The sequence below is a fragment of the Triturus cristatus genome, chromosome 5_1 (genome assembly GCF_964204655.1).
Source record: "Triturus cristatus chromosome 5_1, aTriCri1.1, whole genome shotgun sequence".
NCBI lineage: Eukaryota > Metazoa > Chordata > Amphibia > Caudata > Salamandridae > Triturus > Triturus cristatus.
Genome location: NC_140587.1, coordinates 33,011,254 through 33,034,084, shown reverse-complemented (window position 1 = coordinate 33,034,084; position 22,831 = coordinate 33,011,254). Strand labels below are relative to the sequence as shown.

General features: G+C 49.2%; 1 protein-coding gene across 2 annotated transcripts in view; it reads right to left on the bottom strand.

Moving 5' to 3' along the window:
• LOC146830016 (lymphocyte antigen 6E-like) overlaps positions 1 to 22,831 on the bottom strand; it is a 196,332-nt gene that overhangs the window by 124,716 nt on the left and 48,785 nt on the right. For both annotated transcript variants that reach the window (XR_014961125.1, XM_085604012.1), the window contains exon 2: positions 234 to 353. Coding sequence is in view for 1 of the 2 variants with exons in the window: in XM_085604012.1 (XP_085460138.1) it covers positions 234 to 353 (120 nt within the window). In the remaining variant the exon portion in view is untranslated. The remainder of the gene's footprint in view (positions 1 to 233; positions 354 to 22,831) is intronic.

The window sequence follows — 22,831 nt, the reverse complement described above, 5'->3', positions numbered from 1 at the left end:
TGCCAATAGGCATTCAACAAGAGGAAGATGTGCATTCCCCTTTTCTGGCACCCTCACTTGCACGTTTGTTCCATTTCTGAGGCTGACCTGGTAGAATTCTACAGTGCAGGGTCCCAGTGCCCTCCTCTATTCTTAGAGAACTATGAGACATTTCTTATATGGCACTATCTCAAGCTGTTAAAGATGAATTACTCAGACCTGAAAAGCTTTGTGGGCCCCTTCCCAACACTTACCTTGATTATCCTTTTCGATGAAGGTATCACAGAAGTTGTATCCTGTAGGGCAATTACCAGTGTCTTGACAGTCGTCATTGCTGGGCTTCTGAATGCACGTGTAGCATCTCAACGAATGTACTGTGAAATGAAAACAGATGAAGATGAACAACCTCCACTGGCTCCCTGTCCAGAAAAGATGTCAGTTCAAGATATTGATGCTTGCCTTCAAGGTCCTCCACGACCAAGGACCAGCATACAGGAGCCACCGCCTGCACTTCCACCAACCATCCAGAGAACTTCGATCCACCTCCCTCAACCTCACACAGACACCACACATACACTGAAGCCACCGCGGTGGCCAAGGAACAGCATACAGGAGCCACCGCCTGCACTTCCACCAACCATCCAGAGAACTTCGATCCACCTCCCTCACCCTCACACAGACAGCACACATACGCTGAAGCCACCGCGCTGGCCAAGGACCAGCATACATGAGCCACCGCCTGCACTTCCACCAACCATCCAGAGACCTTCGCTCCACCACCCTCACCCTCACACACACACCACACATACGCTGAAGCCACCGCAGTGGCCAATGAGCACTATACATGACCCACCGCCTGAACTGCCACCAAGCATCCAGAGACCTTCGCTCCACCTCCCTCACCCTCACACAGACACCACACATACGCTGAAGCCACCGCGGTGGCCAAGGACCAGCATACATGAGCCACCGCCTGCACTTCCATCAACGATCCAGAGACCTTCGCTCCACCACCACCTCCCTCACCCTCACACAGACACCACACATACACTGAAGCCACAGCAGTTGCCAAGGACCAGCATACATGACCCACTGCCTGAACTTTCACCAACAATCCAGAGACTTTCGCTCCACCTCCCTCGCCCTCACACAGACCCCACACATACGCTGAAGCCACCGCGGTGGCCAAGGACCAGCATACATGAGCCACCGCCTGCACTTCCATCAACGATCCAGAGACCTTCGCTCCACCACCACCTCCCTCACCCTCACACAGACACCACACATACACTGAAGCCACAGCAGTTGCCAAGGACCAGCATACATGACCCACTGCCTGAACTTTCACCAACAATCCAGAGACCTTCGCTCCACCTCCCTCGCCCTCACACAGACCCCACACATACGCTGAAGCCACCGCGGTGGCCAAGGACCAGCATACATGAGCCACCGCCTGCACTTCCATCAACGATCCAGAGACCTTCGCTCCACCTCCACCTCCCTCACCCACACACAGACACCACACATACACTGAAGCCACATCAGTTGCCAAGGACCAGCATACATGACCCACTGCCTGAACTTTCACCAACAATCCAGAGACCTTCGCTCCACCTCCCTCGCCCTCACACAGACCCCACACATATGCAGGAGCCACCGCAGTGGCCAAGGACCAGCATACATGACCTACCACCTAAACTGCCACCAACCATCCAGAGACCTTTTCTCCACCTCCCTCACCCTCACACAGACACCACACATCCACCAAAGCCATCTTAGAGGCTGTTCCTTCTTCTACTTCACTGCTAAGTCCTGGAATGCCTTTCCCCTCCAGACATCACAATCACTGGTGTATTTCATGAAGAGGCTCAAGATCTGGTTTTAGGCTGTGCCCAGAGCCTGGATACCATTGCAGTGATTAGCAGTGCTTTACAAATAATGATTGATTGATTCAGGCAAGGGGGCTATCAGTCCCCCTCCCCAAAACAAAAGAGTGGAATCCAGGCAACCACAGGCAGGACCAAGGGCTAGAGATCTCTGATGTGCTGGGCACCACAAAGTCAGGCATGGCAGCTCTCTGACCTGACCAGACCATTCCCAGGGGTCACGCCAGTGCTTAGAAACTACTTGCCGTACACAGTACTGTATAGCGCTTTATAAGTATTTTCCTTTGTTTCAAACTGATACTTCACTTTCAAATCAATCTTCAACCTCTGAGCACATACATTGATCGTCCAAGCAGCACACATTGTGTCTGAAAATCACAAGCATTATTAGGGGACATCCCAAAGCACGCCTTCAAGTTTACTAATTCCAATAACGTCTTGCCAGAGAGTGCCACTGCAACGTGCTGTGATGATGGGTTTATCCCTGTACCCCCCTCTACGTCATAGCCACTGCCGTTGATGATGTGAACGGCTTGGACAGAGCTTCCTTCATAAAACCAGACCATAGATCATGTACAGAACCACCCGCCATAAACATGTACATCAGATGATGCTTTACAGAACAAGCACATGTAAAACAATTAAAGATTTAAAAGATAGCAAATAATGGCACATAGAGGACCTCGGTCAACAAGTGCGCCCCAATTGGTGGTTTCTACCCACACTTGTTCACCACGCTGATCCCCTTGTTGGTAACCTGTACTGGCAGCCATGCTCCACCGGATCACTTTTGATGACTTCTGTGTGCCCTCCACAGGATAATCACCAACCCATGAGGATATGGATCAGTCCATTAGTTCCCATACAACCCATGTTTCAACAGTACTTAAGAGTGGTAGTGCCCTTCTTCAGGCCTAGAGAACATGGTTCAAGTTAGGCTATCCACATGAGATCTTTGTCCATTCTAACAAATCAACAGCAGACCCTTCCACTACAAATTGCTGTCCCTAGGCAAACTTAAAAGGATTCCATGCACTGGATGAGTGGTGTGCACTGTAATGAGTAGCCTTTGTAGAGGAATGAACACATGTCCTCTTAATGACACCCGCGTCAAGGAGGCCCTAGATTTTGATGCAAATCTCAATCAGACTGCTGTAGAAGATCTCACTTTGGGTCATGCCTTATGAGTATATGCAATAATTCTCCCAAGTACCGCCCCAAGAACACTTCATTGATGCAAAGTGATGCCAAAGAGAACATCACTTTGCAATTCTTTGCATCTACTTAGTGACAGTGCAAAGGAATTGTAAATCTGTAGCCATTACACGTCTGTCAGCCAGTGAGGCACCATGCAGGTCTCACGTTAGACATCAATTTAAGCCAGGCGGTGGGTTTAGATTTTGTTTGCCTTACTAGACCTTCTGGCAATACAATAGTTATCCTTTATAGAGGTCTCTGTATATATGTCAACTGTAGGTTCTTGTGGGCTTCTCATTGTTACTCCATTCAAAATCACTGTGCGGCGCCGTGTCTTTCGACCCGCTGTCAGGCTCAAAAACAGCGATTTCCGCACAGTGATTTTGAATGGAGTAACGATTTCAGACAAAGATCAATTATAGGTGTGTCACCTATCAAAGGGCCTCATGTAGGTAAATAAATTTTACCGGTTCTTAAATACCGAGCCGTACCGAATCGGTAAATTAGAATCGGTAAGTTATATGTAGGTAAAAATTCGGTAACAGTTACCGATTCGGTAACATTCGGTAATTACGAATCGGAATTCACCGAATCGGTAAATACCGAGGTGGTATTTACCGAATCGGAAAATACCGAGGTGGTATTCACCGAATCGGAAAATACCGAGGTGGAATTTACCGAATCGGAAAATACCGAATCGGTATGTACGGATTCGGTAAATACAATCACATGACTTGACGAAACAGCTAATCCAGTGCAACGACAGCCCACCCAACCAGGAAGTGCCCACACCCAGGCAGGTGTACATAATTATCCGAAGTGGCCACACCCAGGCAGGTGTACATAATTAGCCGACCCTGGAGAGGCTTGGAGTGCAGAGGAGAGGCAGGGAGCCGTTGCATGTGCGAGCGGGTAAACGAACAGCATGTCCAGCCAGAGAACACAGAAAGACGGAGGGGAAAGGAGGAGGAAGCTGAAATTTAGCCCCAAGGAACTCCAGGTGCTGGTGGAGGAGGTGGTGAAGCAGCACCAGAAGCTGTTTGGAAGGCAATCCCTGCAAGTGCCTGAGGTGGAAAAGCGCAACATATGGCTGGCCATCCAGGCGCAGGTCAATGCCGTGGGAGTGACCCACAGGGACATTGAGGTCCTCAAAAAGCGATGGTATGACCTCAGGATCGTAACCAAGAGAAAGATGGGCGACATCCAGAAGGAGGCCAGCCAGACCGGAGGTGGAACCAACAGGGCACCTGCCCTCACCGAACTGGAGGAGCTGGTGGCGGCCACAATCGAGCAAGAGAGCGTCGTGGGTCTTGGGGACGCCGACAGTTCTGCCAGAGCCGCAACACACCAAGGTAAGACGAAAGCACAGCAATGTAGCCCCCCCTACCCCTATCCCACATCCCCCAATTGTGAAACGATAATCACACTGCAGTCCACACGTGTCAGTGCAGACAGGCAATGCATTCCGGGAGATGTAGTCAGGGCAACACTAACCATGACGTAAATGTTACAGGGCAACAAGGCATGTCACGCACTCGAGGCACAAGGAGACAGGGGACATATTGGAATGTGAAATGATTGATATTGACGCTTGCAATGCAGCCCTTCGGGGACACTGAGCCAATGTTGTATTTCTGTCCACAGATGTGACATCATGCAGGACAGGGCATGCTGCAGGAGAGACGGCACACCGGCCACATAAATCACCTCCAGCCAGCACAAGTTCAGACCAGGGAGCAGGCCCACTGGCAGCCGCACCACCAACACAGCCAGCCTCGCCGCACACAGAGCCAGCATCACCTCACCGAGAGCCAGCATCACCACCACCAGAGCCAGCATCGCCACTCATGTTCGAATCACCGGCCACATCTCCGCTTGCAGGTGTGAGAATGAGGAGGCGTCCAGCAGCCAGGCTACGAGCCTTAGACACCTCGTCAGACGACAGCATGGGCCCAGAAGACCGCACCGGGCCCCAGGAAGGGAGCCATGCCACTGTACCCCACACCTCACAGGCAGCACAGACGGAAGCAAGAGGGCGCCGCAGGTCGCGTGTCCAGAGTCCACCAGCACCCACTGACGGCCATGGTGTCTTCTTGGGGCTCGAGGGCCAAATGTTGAAGCAACAGCGCCTGCAATCAAAGGCAGTCATGTCAGTCCAGAGGCACATGCGGGTGATGAAGACAACATTAGTCAACATGGACACTAACATTAGCGGCATGGCTGCGGGCATTCGGGACATGTCCCAGTCAATCCAGCAGTTGTGCAGCAAATTAGATGCTGACATCGAAGCACGGCGCCGGGAACGCCAGAGAAGGGACACTACCAACAGGGCACTCAACCGTCTGGCAACGGCGACTTCTCTACTGTGCCGGCGCTCTGTGACGATGCAGGAGGGCCTAACACAGTGCTGCAGCGATCTGTTTCGGGGGATGGTGCAGGTGACAAGTGCACTAGGGGTGCTATTGACTAGTCAGGCGTCGACAACTGCTGCAGGGGATGCTGCGGAGAGCATCGACACCAGCATCACACCCCCCGTCCCAGAAGCACGCAGGAGCAGCAGGCGCCTAGGGGTTGGCACTAGTGAGGATGCACAGGCCGTGCAATCCACCACTGCAGCGCGTATGCGCAAACATTGATGTTGCCCTGCTTATCCACTTGCCATTGGGTGACGTAACCCTGGACATACTCATTGTATAGATGGCATTTTGCCAGATTGGCCTGTTATTGTGTTCATGGCGTGGTGCCACATTAAAACTACGTCATGACTTCTCACAACTCGCTGTGTCCCCTTACTTACTCAGAAATAGTTGCATTGATCTCTGCCCGTCTCTCTCTCCCATCTGTTGCAGTTGGCACTCTGGCTGCGTTGCCCTCTGGCTGGCCTGACTCATCCTCGTTGTCCTCAAAATATGTTAGTTCCACACCTGTACCTTTTTTCGTGGCAAGGTTGTGCAGCATTGCACAAGTGGCAATAATCTTGCAGCAGGTGATGGGTTTGTACTGGCGTGCGCCTCCGCTCTTGTGCAGGCAGCGGAACCTGCTCTTCAGTAGTCCGAACGTGCGCTCCACCACATTGCATGTTGTTTTGTGTGCCACGTTGTATCGTCTCTCACTCTGGGTTGCTGGGTGTAGGTAGGGAGTGAGGATGAATGACCGGCATGCATATGCACTGTCCCCTGGATGAGTAAAAGGGAACCATCAGTAACATGCCTCTATACACTATGATTTGCAGGTTTCAAGGGGCGTCACTGTTACTCACCTAGCAGGTATCCCTCTCTGAATTCTCCGGCACTCAGTCGTGTGTAGATCCCACTATTCTGGAAGATGTAAGAGTCGTGGGTGCTCCCAGGAAACTTTGCTACAATATCTGTGATGATGTTCCCTGCATCACAGATCACCTGCACATTGATGGAGTGGGTGGACTTCCTGTTCCTGTAGATGTGCTCTGTATCAGCTGGTGGACAGATTGGGATGTGTGTACCATCAATACAGCCGAGGACATGGGGGAACTGTGCCATGTGATAAAAGTCAGTTTTTGTTTTCTGCAGTGCAGCCTGTGTGTTTGGGAAGCTTATGTAGTGGTGCATTCTCTGCATCATGGCATCCAGGAACTTCCTGAAGAAACGTGACAGGCAACTCTGGGATACCCCACCCACCGCAGCTATCACCACCTGATAACTGCCGGATGCCAACAGATGTAGGCTGCAGAGCACCTGCACATGTGGGGGTATGGCGTGCGCCCTTTTTATTGGCTGGTCCAGGAGTGGGTGTAGGTCCCTGATTAAGTCCATGATGGTTTCGGGGTGTAGCCTGTACCTCTCATGTATCTCTGCATCAGTCAGCTGGAATAGTGTGATGCGCTGTCTGTAGATTTGTTCCTCCCGTCGCCACACCCTCAGTCCTGCTGCCTGTAGACGTAGGCGCCTTGCAATGACGTACATAGCGGCCATGTTGTCCACGCTGTTGCATTTTGGGTTTGCTAATATGCATTGTTGATGGTTACCACCTGCTTTCAATCCGTGTTAATTACCGACTCTTATTTACCGATTTTCCTGGATTTCTTAATTACCGAGTGCTCCTACATGTCATTTTAAATTTTACCACTTCATATTTACCACTTCATGTTTACCGATTCGTTAATTATGTCTTCGGTAAATATGAATCGGTATTTTGGAATTCGGTAAATCTGATTCGGTATTTACCGCCTCATATTTACCGAAAAGTGGTTTTTGGACTCCTACATCTCACTTGTCTGAATACCGGTCGGTAACGGCATATTTACCGAAAATCGGCCGTTACCGACCGGTATTTGGCTACCTACATGAGGCCCATAGTGAGCACATGAAATCAGAACTTGGATTTGACTACGCATATTGGGAATAAACCACATTGTTTGTTGAGTAATTGCGGACTTTTAAGAAAAGTTGGAGACAAATAGAAGGTTGTCCTTGGGACTAATTACAGTTGTGGAACGATATCGCACTAATTTGAAGTGTATTATACAATGATCCGGGTACATTTGTGACCATTTTTAGATTGGAGGATTTCGACTACTGCCCCGAGTAAGCCCTATTCAAGGCGAAACACTTTGGCTGCACTCTGGCTGCACTATTCCATCATCTTATGCCATATGTGGTCCAAGTATCCATTAAAGGATCATATTTACATCAGTGAAGAGTCCGGATTGTTTCGCTTGTTTTGCATTTGTGCATTTTGAAACTCTGAGTGACCTGACCAGGGCCACACTGGGAACAAAAAGACAACCAAGCAAAATTGTTCAAACTAGCACTAATCACTTCTTCCTTCTCTCTCTCTTTCCATCCATCCATTCTGTTTATCTTCTTCTATCCTCTCTCTTCTCTGTCTCTCTGATCTTCCTTCATCTTTTCTCTCATTTAGCACCTTCGCTCACTTCTTCTCACCTCTCTTTCTTTCACTTTTCATCCATCTGTTCCAAAGCTGCCAAGTTTATAGATTGCTTATGTGTGACATGTCCATGGCTTCAGAGCACTTATGAGTGACACACAGTTGAATGTGTGACACTTAGAGTGACATTTTCTCGCAGGTAAATCCAAGTAATGAGGTGAATGGAAAGGGATAAATATCAGAAATTACACACTTTTGAGTAATCAGAAACTGTAAAAATATCTTGAAATTGCTGCAAACCTCCTAAAATAGAAGGTTAACTCTTGCTTTACAATAAACACTCCAGGGCAGATTACGATGTTGGGCTGGAAGCCTCCTCCCTACAGTCAGAATCTCCTCAACCGCGTCGGAGCCCTTCCGACTGACTCGGTCGGTTTACATTCTGACCGCCCGATTAAGATGTCCACGGTCAGAACGTAAACCGGTCGGTTATTCCGAATCTGTTCGGAGTGACTTGGAGTATTCGTGTGGGTCGCATCCACATCTTACACCCCTATGTACAGCGTTTCCACCCATGGGATTATGGCACCACGGGGTGCTTGCCACAGGGTGCAAGGTTTCCTGCAAGCAACCCATTTCTCCATAGGAGCCTGTGTTATGGCTGGTTCTCTGGCATAAGATGGACTCCCATAGGAAACAATGGGAATCCGACCAAACAGTGTTCGGTCGCATCGTAATCAGTTTGTTGGAACCGCCGACCGCAAGTCGTCGGTCCCGATTTCGAGACAGTGTCGGGCGGAGGCTTTCCGCTCGACATCATAATGAGCCCCTAAGTCTTTCAATCCACAGGTAGATATCTCGATCGTCATCTACAACCTATTGTACAAAAAATGTTGACATACATAAGAGATACTACCGATTTTCTCAACAAAATTAACACTATTGAATTTGATGAAGACAGTGCATTCCCCTTATGCACAATTGATGTATGTTCTTTGTATACATCTATCCCACACAAACAGGGATTAAACGCAGTTGAATCGTTCCTAGTTAATCACGAAATGGATGAGGATTTGAAAGTTTTCTGGTTGGAACTATCACACTTTTCACTTTTCCACAGCTACTTCAGCTGGAAGGATGAATACTACCTACAACTGTCAGGGACATCAATGGGCAATTGTGCATCACCCTGTTAAAACAAAGGTGTGCATGTGTAGATTGCATTACTAATATTACGCACTAGTTTAGTCCATATGTGAGGTCGACATGGTTCAGCCCCATTCCACCCAGCCATGTGCTGTCACTATTTGTGCAACTGATTTCAGAGCGAGCACAAGCAAGCACTCCTGAAGTTGCAGTAAGCTGGGAGAGTCTCGCCGGTCCCCCGCAGAGGCCCGCAATAGGGATCCTTCAGGTACTATTTACCTGATCATTAAGTGGTAAGTCAGCGACCCACTTCACACTGTTGCACAAATAGCGACAGTTCACTTCTATAGATCCTGAAGAAAGGCCCCAGACCTGGCTGGGCGGAATGGGGCTGAAACATGTCGACCGCACATATGGACTAAACTAGTGCGTAAGGTTAGTAACGCAATCTACACACCGTTGTTTTAACCTTTTCACATCTCCATAAATGATTTCACAAAAATGAGGATGTAGAAAATTTTAATCCCACTCCACTTGAGCACTTCACTTTTGCAAAATGTGTTGGTTTCTGGACACTACTGTAGTACCAGTGGGTCTACCTCCTGGTAGAGGTCAGCATACCAAAAACAACCCTATGATGATGCTGCCACGTTACGAATAGGCGGAGAACTAAGATATACCACCTGAGTACATGTATGAGGGTTTTTATGAAAGGTACCAACAACCCATGACCCTGGTCACACAGGTACAAGTGGTCCATTCCCTTTTGAACTTTGGACATTATATGGAAGCTGAATGGACCATTGCTTCTCCCTCCCTCCCCTCCTTGTGATTATATGAATGAACTGTTAGCCACAGTAGAACCCATGGTAAGTATCACCCCTCCCTGAAGTATTATTTCTTTGTGGGTGGAAATTCCACTGGAAAATATTACAACAAATTTAAACCTTCCCAAATATGATACAGGATGAGAAGCAACCATGCATGCCATCATCACAAAACAAATACAGGACGAGGAGCAGCTGTGCGTGCCTTCATCACAAAACAGATACAGGATAAGAAGCAGCCATGCATGCCGTCATCACCAAACAGATGCAGGTTGAGAAGCAGCTGCGCATTCCTTCATCACAAAACAGATGCAGGATGAGAAGCAGCCGTACGTGCCTTCATCACAAAACAGATACAGTACAAGGAGCAGCTATGCGTGCCTTCATCTCAAAACAGATACAGGATGAGAAGCAGCCATGCATGACTTCATCAGAAAACAGATACAGGATGAGAAGCAGCCATGCATGCCTTCATCAGAAAACAGATACAGGATGAGAAACAGCCATGCATGTCTTCATCACAAAACAGATACAGGATGAGAAGCAGCTGTGTGCGCCATCACCACAAAACAGATACAGGACGAGAAGCAGCTGTGCATGCCTACATCACAAAACAGACACAGGATGAGAAGCAGCTGTACATGCCTTCATCACAAAACAAATACAGGATGAGAAGCAGCCATGCTTGCCTTCATCACAAAACAGATACAGGATGAGAAGTAGCCATGCTTGCCTTCATCACAAAACAGATACAGGATGAGAAGCAGCCACGCTTGCCTTCATCACAAAACAGATACAGGATGAGACTCAGCCGTGCATGCCTTCATAACAAAACAGATACAGGATGAGAAGCAGCTGTGCGTGCCATCATCACAAAACAGATAGAGGATGAGAAGCAGCCGTGCATGCATTCCTCACAAAACAGATACAGAATGAGAAGAAGCCGTGCATGCCTTCCTCACAAAACAGATACAGGATGAGAAGCAGCAGTTCGTGCCTTCATCACAAAACAGATACAGGATGAGAAGCCGATGTGCATGCCTTCACTACAAAACAGATACAGGATGAGAAGCAGCTGTGCATGCCTTCATCACAATACATATACAGGAAGAGAAGCAGCCGTGCATGCCTTCATAACAAAACAGATACTGAACAAGGAGCAGCCGTGCATGCGTTCATCAGAAAACAGATACAGGATGAGAAGTAGCTGTGTATTCCTTCATCACAAAAAGATACATGATGGTACTCAGCCGTGCACGCCTTCATCACAACAACAAAAAACTGGACAAGATGCAGCCGTGCATGCCTTCATCACAAAACAGATACAGGATGAGAAGCAGCCGTGCATGCCTGCATGCCTTCATCACAAAACAGATACAGGACGAGGAGCAGCCGTGTGTCCCTTCATCACAAAACATATACAGGACGAGGAGCAGCTGTGTGAGCCTTCATCACAAAACAGATACAGGATGAGAAGCAGCCATGCATGCCTTCACCATAAAACAGATACAGGATGAGAAGCAGCCATGCATGCCTGCATGCCTTCATCAGAAAACAGATACAGGATGCAAAGCAGCCTCGCATACCTTCATCACAATACAGATACAGGATGAGGAGTAGCCATGCGTGCCTTCATCACAAAACAGATTTAGGACGAGGAGCAGCTGTACGTGCCTTCATCAGAAAACAGATACAGGATGAGAAGCAGCCATGCATGCCTTCATCAGAAAACAGATACCGAATGAGAAGCAGCCGTGCATGTCTTCATCACAAACCAGATACCGGATGAGAAGCAGCTGTGCATGTCTTCATCACAAAACAGATACCGGATGAGAAGCAGCCGTGCATGTCTTCATCACAAAACAGATACAGGATGAGAAGCAGCCATGCATGCCTTCATCACAAAACAGATACAGGATGAGAAGCAGCCATGCATGCCTTCATCACAAAACAGATACAGGATGCAAAGCAGCCATGCATGCCTTCATCACAAAACAGATAGAGGACAAGGAGCAGTTGTGCGTGCCTTCATCACAAAACAGATACAGGATGAGAAGCAGCCATGCATGTCTTCATCACAAAACAGATACAGGATGCAAAGCAGCCATACATGCCTTCATCACAAAACAGATACAGGAAGAGGAACAGCCATGCATGCCTTCATCACAAAACAGACACAGGACAAGGAGCAGCCGTGCATGCCTTCATCACCAAACAGATACAGGATGAGGAGCAGCAATGTATGCCTTCCTCACAAAACAGATACAGGATGAGAAGCAGCCATGCATGCCTTCATCACAAAACAGATACAGGATGAGAAGCAGCCATGCATGTCTTCGTCATAAACAAATACTGGACGAGAAGCAGCCGTGCATGCCTTCATCACAAAAAAATACAGGACGAGAAGCAGCCATGCATGCCTTCATCACAAAACAGATACAGGATGAGAAGCAGCCATGCATGCCTTCATCACACACAAATACTGGACGAGAAGCAGCCGTGCATGCCTTCATCACAAACAAATACAGGACGAGAAGCAGCCATGCATGCCTTCATCACAAAACAGATACAGGATGAGAAGCAGCCGTGCATGCCTTCATCACAAACAAATACTGGACGAGAAGCAGCCGTGCATGCCTTCATCACAAATACAGAATGAGAAGCAGCCATGCATGCCTTCATCACAAAACAGATACAGGATGAGAAGCAGCCATGCATGCCTTCATCACAAACAAATACAGGATGAGAAGCAGCCGTGCATGCCTTCATCACAAACAAATACAGGACGAGAAGCAGTCATGCATGCCTTCATCACAAAACAGATACAGAATGAGAAGCAGCCATGCATGCCTTCATCACATATCGGGTACAGGACTCCTATGTAACCTGCTTTTGCAAAAAGCATGAAAAGCAGAGGCAGCAGAAATGTCAGTCCCCTCACCAAAAGCATACAGCTAAAGTAACTGCAGACCAAGCCTGAGCCACACACCACATATTCTTGCGCAAAGTGGAACGTAATGGCTGTGCACTGTTGCTTATGTCTTATTTGACAGTCAGTTTGTCTAAAGGCCTGATTACATCTTTGACTGTGCTGCACTGAATTTGCGTCAGCACAGCGCTGCCAAGCTGTGATTGGTCTGCCTGCCAGATTACGAGTTCAACTCATGTCTGGCGGGCTTTTCTTTCGCAGTTCCCATGGTGGTACCTGTTTGGTGCCCTGAAAATTAGCACTGCAACGGGAACACAAAAGCAATTCCAGCACAGAATGGACTGTTTACTCCATACAGTGCTGGAACTTAGGGTGCATGTAAGTAGGGGGACACATGTTCTGTCCCCCTGAATGCGTCTCCATGGCGATGGGGGCATGGGGGCCCTTTGTTTCACCACCGCCAGCCTTTTCATGGTGGGCTCACCACCATGAAAAGACTGGCAGTGGGGTAACTCAAAATATTCTCAGTGGACCACAGTGGTCCTCCCTTGCCTACTGGATACCCCTGTCCACTACGCCACCACCAGGGAATGCTGATTTCCTGGCACAGTCGGCGCAACGGTGGCAGACCAAATGGCCGTATCGCAATACGGCGGGTGCAGGGCTGCCACCACTGCGCCACCATGAGTCTGGCGGGCAAAGACCTCTAGACTTTTAATTAAGTACTTAGGGGCATATGCATCAACCAAACGAATACCGATTCCTTAATAGCGAAAAATAAGGAATCGCCATTAAGGAATCGGTAATTGGCATGCATCAACAGATTCGGTAAAATTTAGCGATTCCTTAAAAATCGCTAAATTTACCGATTCCTTAATAGCGGGGCACGCAAACGGCCTCACTAGCAAATAGCGAGTTCGGTAATACCGAATTAGCTAATAGCGAGTTCGGTAATACCGAGTTAGCTATTACCGAATCGGTAATAGCGAAATCGCAAATTGCCGCGTCGCTCCGGGAACGTGCAGATGACATCACCAACCAGGAAATACTGCTGCCCCACCCACATAGCCTCGATAGAGGAGCAGACAGGAGCTGGGAAGAAAGACTGCCTGTGCAGAGTGAGGCCACACCGATTCTGCAAATCACATCAGACATCCATCATGGCGCAGGAAGTGCCATCCAGCGCAGAATCTGCACGCAAGCGCAAGAAGAAGTTTTCGGACAGGGAGCTGGAGTACCTCATCGAGGGAGTGTCCAGCAAACACGACCGCCTCTTTGGCAAGCTGTCCCTCAAGGTGCCTGAGACAGAGAAGCGGCGCATCTGGCTGCGCATCCGTGAGAGGGTCAATGCGGTTGGCGTCACTACCCGCAGCATCGACGACCTTAAAAAACGGTGGTATGACCTGCGGAAGCGCGCCAAAGAGAGGATTGCTGAGAGGCTCCGGGAGGCTAGCAGGACTGGAGGCGGCACATCTACTGCACCATCCAACACAGCCCTGGAGGACCTTGTGGAAGGGACGATAGAGCGGGAAGCCGTCGTGGGGGTGACCCAGATGGACATGTCCGGCGCAGCCACAAGTGCCCAAGGTAAGATGCATGCCTGTGCCACACCCAGCATAGCGTAAATCCATACCCATGCCCCCAGCCCAATCTCACTGTGTCTGCAGCTCTGGCACAGACAGCTCCACACATGACACTAGTGCATCTTGGGAGTTGTAGTCTAGTCAGCCCAGTGTGCATGTACAGACGTAAATCCAATGAGCATACACCACATCAGTTGGATGGAGACTGTTCATTTGTTGGACCACAGAGGGACATTAATGGGTACAACACTATGTAGGTGTAATCATCCCACTAACCATGCACTGTTTCACACACAGATGCATCACCTGGGGACTCTGACGACAGCGACCAGCTGATCATTTCGGAGACACCCGTATTGTCAGACCAGGAGACAGCGCAGGATGAGCACGCATCGCCAACACCTGCCACCCCACCAGCACCACCTCCACCAGCGCCACAATCAACGGCACCAGCACCAGTGCCACAAGCTAAGGCACCAGCACCTGCGCCACTAGCCAAGGCACCAGCAACAGCGCCACAAGCAACGGCACCAGCAAAACAGCCTGCAGCTAGTACAGCCACAATACCTCAGAGGCACAGGCACCAAGTTGCGCCCTTGCAGGAGATGGTAACACCCCCCCCCCGCAATTGGCACCCAGGCAGCGCACATCCACACCACCTGCTGCACCACCTGGAGGCTCAAGACACGCACGGCGTCACAGGGCCCGTCGCAGTTCCGTCTCCTCAGCAGACCAGGATGTCCCAACAACCTCTGCAATCGAGGAGAGGATGCTGCGTACACAGCGCCTGCAGGGACGACATGTGGCTAGCATTAGCTGCAATATCGTGCGCCTTGCGAGGGAGATGCGCGCCATGACTGCAGCAGTCACCGACATGGGCACGGCGGTCAGGGACATGGGCACGGCGGTCAGGGACCAGACCACTGCGGTTGCTGATGGCAATGCTCAGCTCAGGGAGGAGGTACGTGAGCTCACCCGTGCCATCAGGGAGGGCCATGAGTCCCAGAGGAGGAGTAACCGGCAGCTAATGTTGCGTTCCGCCGCCGCTACCAAGGCCATAACACGGCACAGCAACAGCACCGCTGTGTTGGCACGCCGCACAGTCTGCCTGCAGGTGGACCTTGGGCACTTCTGCGGGGATGTCGCTAAGTCACTGGGACACATCACCACTGCTGTGGAACAACTTCAGAGCAGCGCATGCAGTGCTGCTGCATTGGGAGGGGATGACACAAGTGAGGCTGCCTCCAGTGTCAGCAGCGTGTCACTGGCAGAGGCCAGCACCAGGCGCCGCAGTTCGCGTGCCTCCACGGGGACAGGCCGTGGTGAGGCATTGGATGCACCTGAGCGGAGGCTTAGGGTACGTGGCAAGCGCCACTAGACAGTTGGACATGCTGCAGGACCATGGTGGGGCAACCATGGCCATCCAATTATTGTGTTTGCACAGGCCTGACTTTAAGGCACCTTTTATTTACATGAATGCAATCGGAGCATGATTTACAATGCTAGTTCTGTTGCACAATCCTCAGTGCTACTGTGCATTAAACAGTTGCACCCCAAACCAACTTGTAATGTCTCATTTTACCCAGGGTCAAAAATGATTTTGCATTATGTATGTCCGCCTCCTATGGCCCTCTGCTGTGTTTGGGATGTGTGCCTGTCGTCGTTGGGCGGGTGGTTGGTCAGCCCGGTGGTCGTCATCCCTGTCCACCTCCATGGGTATCCCCCTTCTGGTGGCAATGTTGTGCAGCATTGCACATACAGCAATTATCCGACAGCATGTTTCTGGTTGGTATAGCATGGCGCCGCCAGTCTTGTGGAGGATACGGAAGCGGCTCTTGAGAATCCCAAAAGTCCGCTCTATCACATTCCTCGTGCTGATGTGTGCAGCGTTGTAGCGATGTTCCTGCGGGGTTGCTGGATTTAGGTATGGGGTGAGTATGTATTCCCGCAGGGCGTAAGCACTGTCACCTAGAAGATAGAAGCATAGACTTAGCATTGGTGATGTACATACATGTGTGGTGTTGGTGTGGGGAAGCGTATTTCTACGTACCTAGCAGGAGTCCCTCTCCAAATTCTCCATTGATTAGTCGCCTGTGCATTCCACTGTTGCGGAAGATGTATGAGTCGTGTGTGCTCCCTGGGAATTGTGCCACTAGGTCCGTTATGATGTTGTTGGCATCGCACACAACCTGCACGTTGATCGAGTGGTATGACTTGCGGTTCCGGAATAGGTACTCATTTGCTGACGGAGGACATATGGGGATATGCGTGCAGTCGATGCATCCAATCGCATGTGGGAATTGTGCCACCTGGTAGAAAGCCTGTTTGGTGCAGTCCAACTGCTGTGGGGTTGTTGGGAAGCTGATGTGTGTGTGGAGCATTGTCAGCATGGCATCTAGGAATTTCTTGAAGAAGCGTGACAGTGCGCTTTGCGAAACACCTCCGGCCACCGCAATTACCCCCTGGAAACTCCCTGAGGCCAGTAGGTGCAGGCTGCATAGGACCTGAACGTGCGCAGGGATAGCATTTGTCCGGTGTGTCTGGTGCTGCAGTAATGGTTCCAGGTCTGCAATCAGGCGCATGATCATAGCGCGATTGAGGCGATACTTCTGGTACACCTCGTCCTCATTCTGGCCGAGCAAGGTTATGCGCAGTCTGAAAACTCGCTCCTGGACCCTTCTCCTGCGCTGTCCTGCTGCATTGATCCGCATCCTCCTTGCAAGCACCTAGAGGGCAGCCATTTTGTGGGAGCCAACAGGGTCTCCTGGGCCACATTTAAGGGTTTAGTGATTGCCTCAATCATTTGCACATGTTGGAAAAAATTTTGCCTCATCTTTTTTTTTTTTTGTAACTTTACCTCCAGGTTTTGATTCCCCTTATTTAGCTCTTGCAAAATAGCGATTTTTGGGATTTTCGTTATTAGTGAGTTTTGTTGCATTGGGGTGCGAATCGTTATTTGCTATTGGCACTTTCCGGGAGCTAATAGTGATTTCGGTAATTGCTAATTCGGTATATAGCGATTCGGTAAATTAGCATTTTGGGTATTAGCGATTCGGTATGTTCGAGGTTATTTATTATGCGATTCGGTATTTTACCGACTGGATTTTGGCTTGATGCATAAGGGTGTTAATACTTACAAATATTTTAACGATTGTAACTGGAAAAGGCAAGTGAGATATGGGCCTGTAGGTGCAGGACACTAAGGGATCCACCGTGGATTTCTTTGAATGAGGAATTACTGGTGTGCCCCATTTCCAGGCACATGGGACCTGGCCAATTTCCAAAGACAGACTGCAGACATTTAAAAGTGGAAGAACAGATGATCTGCTTGCATTTTCCAGGAGTTGCCTGGCAGCGAGTCAAGTGACGCGCCTGATGAAATGGACACTGCTACTGGCCAGAAACCATCCTTGGACATCGTTTCAAAGGATTCTAGAGTGCTGGTACGGGCCGTTAGAGTTGCGTCTAAGGTGCCCTCTTCCACCTTTGATAAAGTCAAGGAGGATATCAGGGGAGATTAATAGTGGAGATAATGACCTGGACCTTATTATCACAGAAGTCTGACAAAGTGTCACATAAGGATTGGGAGGGCGTGATAGCCTGCTTTACGCAGTCTGAGTCGCATAACTCGCATGCAATTCCAGACATACTTTTTTAATTATTTGAAGCCTCAAGAACAGTCTTTGCATAATAGTCCTCTTTAGCTTTAGGCACACAGCGTACTGTAAATGTTGCTTACAAGATCATTTGGCCTGTACCAAGGTGCAGAAGGTCTTCTACAAATTCTAACCTTTTTAAATGGTAATGCCTTATCTAAAGCCTCCGCAACCCCCTGTTAAAAATGGGGTTTCTGGTTGGCAGAGGTATGCACCCTGTCCAAGCAGGAACCACAATCCTAGTCAGGGTAAGTCAGTAATGCACTCTAAATTGTCTTGTGCTCACTCTCTGGTAACTAGGCACAGAGCTATCAGGCTTAACTAAGAGGCAATGTGTAAAATATATGTGCACAACACACACAGTAACACAGTGAAACCACCACAAAAGGACACCACACCAGTTTAGGAAAATAACCAATATATAGTTTTATGAGTAAACATGACCAAAAGGAAAAAGACCCAATAAGTGGAACTGGAGTTATGAATTTTTAAACAGGGACATCTGGTCACGCTAGACCGGGGTAAAACCAAAGTTCAGGCCGACCACAATGGAGAGCAGGCCAGCTACAGGACTCATGCAGAGCCCACTGAAGAAGTACCTTGTTTGGAGAAATGACCGAGGACCCGATGCGAGGAGCAGAGGACATGATTAGTCGTTGATGATCCTGTGGATGTAAATGAAGCCTTGTCGATGAACTCCTTTGCAATGCAGGCGATAAGTAGTCATTGAGCCGCGCAGTCCATTGTCATCGAGCTGCGCATTCCATTGAAATGATGTAATGGAGCGACAACTACATCAAAGGGGATGAATTGGTTCTGATCGGCGTCAAGTCGTCGATGCATGCTTTCTGATGGATCAGCACAGGAAAGTCATTTCCAAGGGCCCAGGACTGGATTGGCACCACTTGGAAGTGCAGGACTCACAGACAGCAGAGTCCAGGTGATGTTGTTGAGTTGCAGGAAGTCTTTGATGGTCCTGAGACTTGGGAGCAGGGGGCAAGAAAACCAGCCCCTGGAGTTCCTCAGGTTCTGGAGATTTAGAGAGTCAGGTTCAGTACTTCTCTCTCCCAGGCAAGACGCACTAGGCGATACGCCAACACTGCAAAGCAGTTTCATTAAAGTGGCAGTCCCTCCTGGCAGCACAGCAATCCTTCCTGATAGAATGTTCTCAGTTCCAGAAGTGTTCTGAATTCATGGTGTCAGAGGTCCAGTACTTATCCCCAGTTTGTCCTTTGAATTGGGGAGACTTCAAAGAGATGCTTTGAAGTGTACAAGACCCTATTTTTCCTGCCCTGGCCCCAGACTTACTACAGGGGGTATGCAACTGTTTGTGTGGGGACAGGATCCAGCCCTTTCAGGTGCATAGTGTCACCTCCTCTCTCTCACCCTGCCTCAGGAGGACCCAACAACATGCAGATGTCTACTCAGACACACCTACTCTTCCTTTGTGTGTGGCTGTCCAGAGGGAATGCAGGAAGCCAGCTGTCACCCAGCCTAGACGTGTATTCCAGTGATGGACAGAAGGCACCAAATGGCTTAAGTAAGAAAATGTCAGCTTTCTAAAAGTGAAATTTTCAGATCTGTAATTTAAAAACATACTTCACCATAGGGTGTGTTTTTAAAATGTTTGAGTCCAGAGACCTCAATGAATGTTTTCTTATCCTTTCCCAATTGGAAACTACACTTATGAAATGTAGTAAGGCAGTCCCAATGATATCCTATAGGGGAGATAGACCTTGCAGTAGTAAAAAAGAATTTAAGAGTATTTCACTACCAGGAAACGTAACACTTTAAATTACATGTCCTGTTTTTTCAATACATTGCACCCTGTCCATGGGATGTCCAGAGCCTACTTTAGGGGTGACCTGTATGTAATCGTCACTTTTGTAATAATGCCGCGATTTTTTAAAAAGTGGCCGCGAAATCGGTAATGCGCACAATCAGACAGCAACTGCTGGTGACTAAGTTTTCTGGGGAGACGCTTCTTCCCAATTTAAGAGGGTGCCTTTATCATAGCAAACTCGGACAGAAAGAGGACATCTTGGGATTTAAACCGAGTGAAAAAACTGGTATGGTAATGGCAACATGACAAATGTAGGTGGCAGGCGAGAGAAGGGCAGGCGGCAAGCTTCCTGGTAACAGAGTTGGCACAAGTAAGGGCCAAGTGGACGAAAGGTGTCAGGCATCATGGCCCAAAAGGCAGCACAAGTAGATGAGATGAGGACAAAGGCAGGAAGGAGTGGGATGGCAGCGAGCACCTTAGGACAGAACCTGGCGCAGGTAGAAATCAAGAGAGGAGGACATTTTCCAGGCATCAAGTGAAGTGACGAGATAAGACCAGGATATGAGTTGATGAGGTGGCAACTGGATAAAAGCAGGGAGTAGAGGAAAGGTAAACAGGAAGTGACCATCTTGGGGGCAGAATGGGATACAGGCAGATAATTTATGGGAAGCAAGGAGATGGGTACCATGGAGACAAGGGACCAGAACAGGACACTTAGCGCGCAGGCAGTGAACCCAATGGGGCAGATCAGGTGAAGAGAAGTCATACTCTGGAAACTGTCAGGCGGCAAGGAATTGGTGGAGAGAGGACAGAGCAGCAGCAAAATCCATCCATACATGTCCTGTGTAAATGTCTGTCACCCTAGCAGAAAAGTAAAAAAACAAGCATTTGCAATGCAATAGGTCTCGCATTTACACGAGTTCCAGCTACTGGCATTGTAAATGACAATGCCTTTTTTTTATGTTTTGGTTTATAAAACATAAATAAATGGCATTGTCATTTACAATGACAGTAGCTTGAACGCGCGTAAATGCGAGTCCTATTACATTGCAAATGTTATAACGTTGTGCCCCTCCGCCCCCTTCACCCGTGAAAACAAAGGTCGGAGCCCTAGCCAGACCCTCTGGGATTTCGCGATTTTCCTTGAAGTATTACTCCGTTGTATAGTGCCTTTATTAAGAGTTTCTCCTCAGCTGCTCCTCAGTGGATTCCACAGGTCATATACTGTGACTGGTTGCATAATTTCAATTTCTTTGGGTAGCTCCCTGTCCCCCCAATCTGGACCCCCAGAGCATACACTAAGGTAGGTTCTAGAATGCCATTTGCTATGGGATGCTACCAGGCCATCTTTGATGGGCTTCTCAGAACCTATACTAAAGCAAATGGAGGATTGCATTTCCAAGGGATAACAGCCTTCACCTTTGGGCTGCTTCCTCTGTTCCAAATCCCAGGTTGCCTATTCAAAGTGGAATACTCTGCTAAAACAGTTTCCATTAATTTAAGGCTGAAAATGAATGATTATGAGTAAAATAAAATGCTTCAAAATGCCGCAAAATGTCCTTATTTGTGCCGCTACATTTCCATATTTGTGCCGCTAAATTTGCTAATCCATGCCTCAATATCCCGGGGGTATCTGCTAAGTCATGTTTAAAATGCTACTTAAGGAGGGTGCACATTCAGTGCTGCAGGCCAACTAGTAGCATTTAATTTCTAGGCCCTGGGCACAGGTGGTGCACTTTATTAGGGACTTATTAGTAAATCAACTAAGCCAGTTGCGGATAAACCAATTGTTGTAATGTTTTAGGTAAAGAGCACATGCACTTTAGTACTGGCAACGTGCTCAGATTGCCAAAGCCAGCAAAAGCGAAGTCAGCAGAAACAGTCACCAATAGAAGGTCAGAAGGCAAAAAGTGAGGGGAAACCATGCCAAGAATGCCAGGTCTAACAACTCGCTGCAAGAGAAAGCTTAACATCTTCAAAGGCAGTAGGCTCTGATGCAGGGAAGCTCTGACCAACCTCTACAAGGGGCTGACCCAGTGGTGTCCATTCTGGGCAAATAACATTCAGGCGGTTGATGGAGAAAGATACCAGAGCATGGTCAGTACAGTTCAGGGGGAGGATACCCACTGCGGAAGCAAGTTCTTCCGGGGCACAAATAAGGTCCAGCGGGGGGATTCCCCTGGGGAAACAAGTTCTACAGGGAGCTAGGGCCCTTTGGGGTGCACAACACAGATCTTCACTGGGAGGGGCCCTCTGTAATGCACACAACAGGACTCTAATGAGAGTTTGGGCCCTCTAAGCTGCACACCACAGACCTCTACTGGCAGGGGCCGTCCGTAATGGGCACCACAGACCACTACTGGGAGCCAAGGCCTTTTGGGCTGCACACCACAGATCTCTACTGAGTGCCGGGGCCCTCTGGGCTGCACACCACAGACATCCACTGGCAGGGGCCCTTTCTAATGCACACCAGAGACATCTACCGAGCACCGAGGCCCTCTGGGCTGCACACCACAGACATCCACTGGACGTGGCCCTCCGTAATGCACACCACAGACCTCTACTGGGAGCCGGGCTCTCTGGGCTGCACACCACAGACATCCACTGGTGGGGGCCCTTTGTAAAGCACACCACAGACCTCAACTGGGCGCCGGGGTCCTACTGGCAGGGGCCGTCCGTAATGCGCACCACAGACCACTACTGGGAGCCAAGGCCTTTTGGGCTGCACACCACAGACCTGCAATGGGAAAGTCACTCTTGGCTGTACACCACAGCCATCGACTGGGAAGGGCCCTCCATAATGCATACCACAGACCTCAACTGAGTGCTGGGGCCCTCTGGGCTGCACACCACAGACATCCACTGGGAGCTGGGCCCTCTGAGCTACACACCACTGACATCCACTGGTGGGGGCCCTTTGTAAAGCACACCACAGACCTCTACTGAGCGCCGGGGCCCTCTGGGCTGCACACCACAGAA